The sequence below is a fragment of the Merops nubicus genome, unplaced genomic scaffold (assembly GCF_000691845.1).
Source record: "Merops nubicus isolate BGI_N331 unplaced genomic scaffold, ASM69184v1 scaffold10557, whole genome shotgun sequence".
Lineage (NCBI taxonomy): Eukaryota > Metazoa > Chordata > Aves > Coraciiformes > Meropidae > Merops > Merops nubicus.
Genome location: NW_008619596.1, coordinates 43,221 through 44,733, shown reverse-complemented (window position 1 = coordinate 44,733; position 1,513 = coordinate 43,221). Strand labels below are relative to the sequence as shown.

Sequence of the window (1,513 nt, the reverse complement as noted above, 5' to 3'; positions counted from 1 at the left end):
GGGTGTCCCGGTGGGGCACCAGCCTGTACCTGCTGATCACCGTGATGGTGCCGTTGCTGTTCCTGATCTCCTGAAATTCTGCTTCCCCTTTCAGCTTGGTGTCCCAGGTGACAGTGCTGGGAGGTTTCCCGTTCGAGGAGGTGCAGGTGGCTACCAAGATCTTTTCTGTCCTGCCAGATTTGGCGATGAGCGGCCGCTTGGTGCCCTCCATTCGATTCGTGGGCTTGGCTGCAAGGAAGTGCAAAAAAAAGAGGAAAAGGGTGCAAAGGAATGGTTAGAAAAGCAATGTTAGCCTCTCTGCTCCTAACCCAAAAGCCACCTAGCACCACTGACCCTGTGCCAGGCTTTGTGGTGAATCCAGAGCTGCTGCAAATTGCCAGCAAGCTACTCGGGGGAAAGAATGATGGAGCTGCCTGAGGTGCCCTGGATGCACAGATACACAATGGAAAGTCAATCCTCTCCTGCCACAGGTTTTCAGCCCTAGGTTAGAATGATAAACCAAAAATGGGAGAGCAAATAAACAAGGCAGATCTTGGGTGGGGTCTATTCACTCAAAACTCTAAGCTCCATGGACAAGCTCTAGTTGTGCTTAGGATCAATCCGTTGTCTTTTCTCTCTGCTCATTTGACAGACATCAGATTAAAGCTCACCACTCCCTTAGGGAACAGGTCACTGTTATTAGGAAACAGGGGAGCTGAGGCCTGGAAAGAGGAAGAAGCACTCCTGTGAAGCTCCCACCCTGGGTTCCCTGCTCTTCACTTCATTACAGCCATCACAGGGAAAACTTACACCTAAGATTCAGCCCTGACCTGACCTCCCAGGCCACGAATCCCAGGTTCCTCCAGATCTGTTTAACTAGAACACTACAAAGCTTGCCCAGCATCTTACCCAGCACAGTGAGGTTCAGTTGGCTCTCCCTGTTGCCAGTTGGGAAGGTAGCAAACTCACAGATGTAAACTCCCTCATCCTCCAGCTCCAGCCTGGAGAGCTGAATGGTGCCATCCTTGAAGGAAGGATTCCGGAAAGTCACCCTCTCTTTGTAGGGAGAGAGGATGGAGACCCCCATGGCAGGGTTGTAGATGGCCACATTCTGCTTGGTGCCGTTGGTGGCTTTCTGCCACGTGACCTGCGTGATCTTCACGTTGGGGAGGGGGTTGGTGAAGCTACAGTGCAGGACCACATCTGTCCCAATAAACCCCGAGACTGTGTCGTTGACCAAGACAGTCTGAGCTTGCAGCCCTGCAATAAAACAGAAGGACATTCATACATGTGTGCTGCTCAGACAGAGAAAGAGAGAAGAAGAACAGCTCTTGGACATCGTGAAGAGCCTTTATTCATTCCATTTGTGCCTCCTTGGCATGGCTGATACAAGAACAATCTATGGTTACAGGCACTCAGTATCTTCTGCAACAACCAGCATCCACCTGCACCTCCTGCAACCTCATTCTTGCTCATAAACACCTTCCTTCCCACAACTGGGGTTGACACTTCACTACAACCAGCCCTAATGCTC

The 1,513-nt window shown here is 51.1% G+C and overlaps 1 protein-coding gene across 1 annotated transcript in view; it reads right to left on the bottom strand.

The window, feature by feature from the left end:
- Positions 1-1,239, bottom strand: part of PVRL1 (poliovirus receptor-related 1 (herpesvirus entry mediator C)) — a gene marked incomplete at both ends in the record, with an annotated part of 4,932 nt that extends 3,693 nt beyond the window's left edge. Inside the window, 2 exons of the mRNA XM_008943846.1 lie at positions 5-228; positions 889-1,239. Coding sequence (XP_008942094.1) covers positions 5-228; positions 889-1,239 — 575 coding nt within the window. The remainder of the gene's footprint in view (positions 1-4; positions 229-888) is intronic.
- Positions 1,240-1,513: the final 274 nt, after the last annotated feature.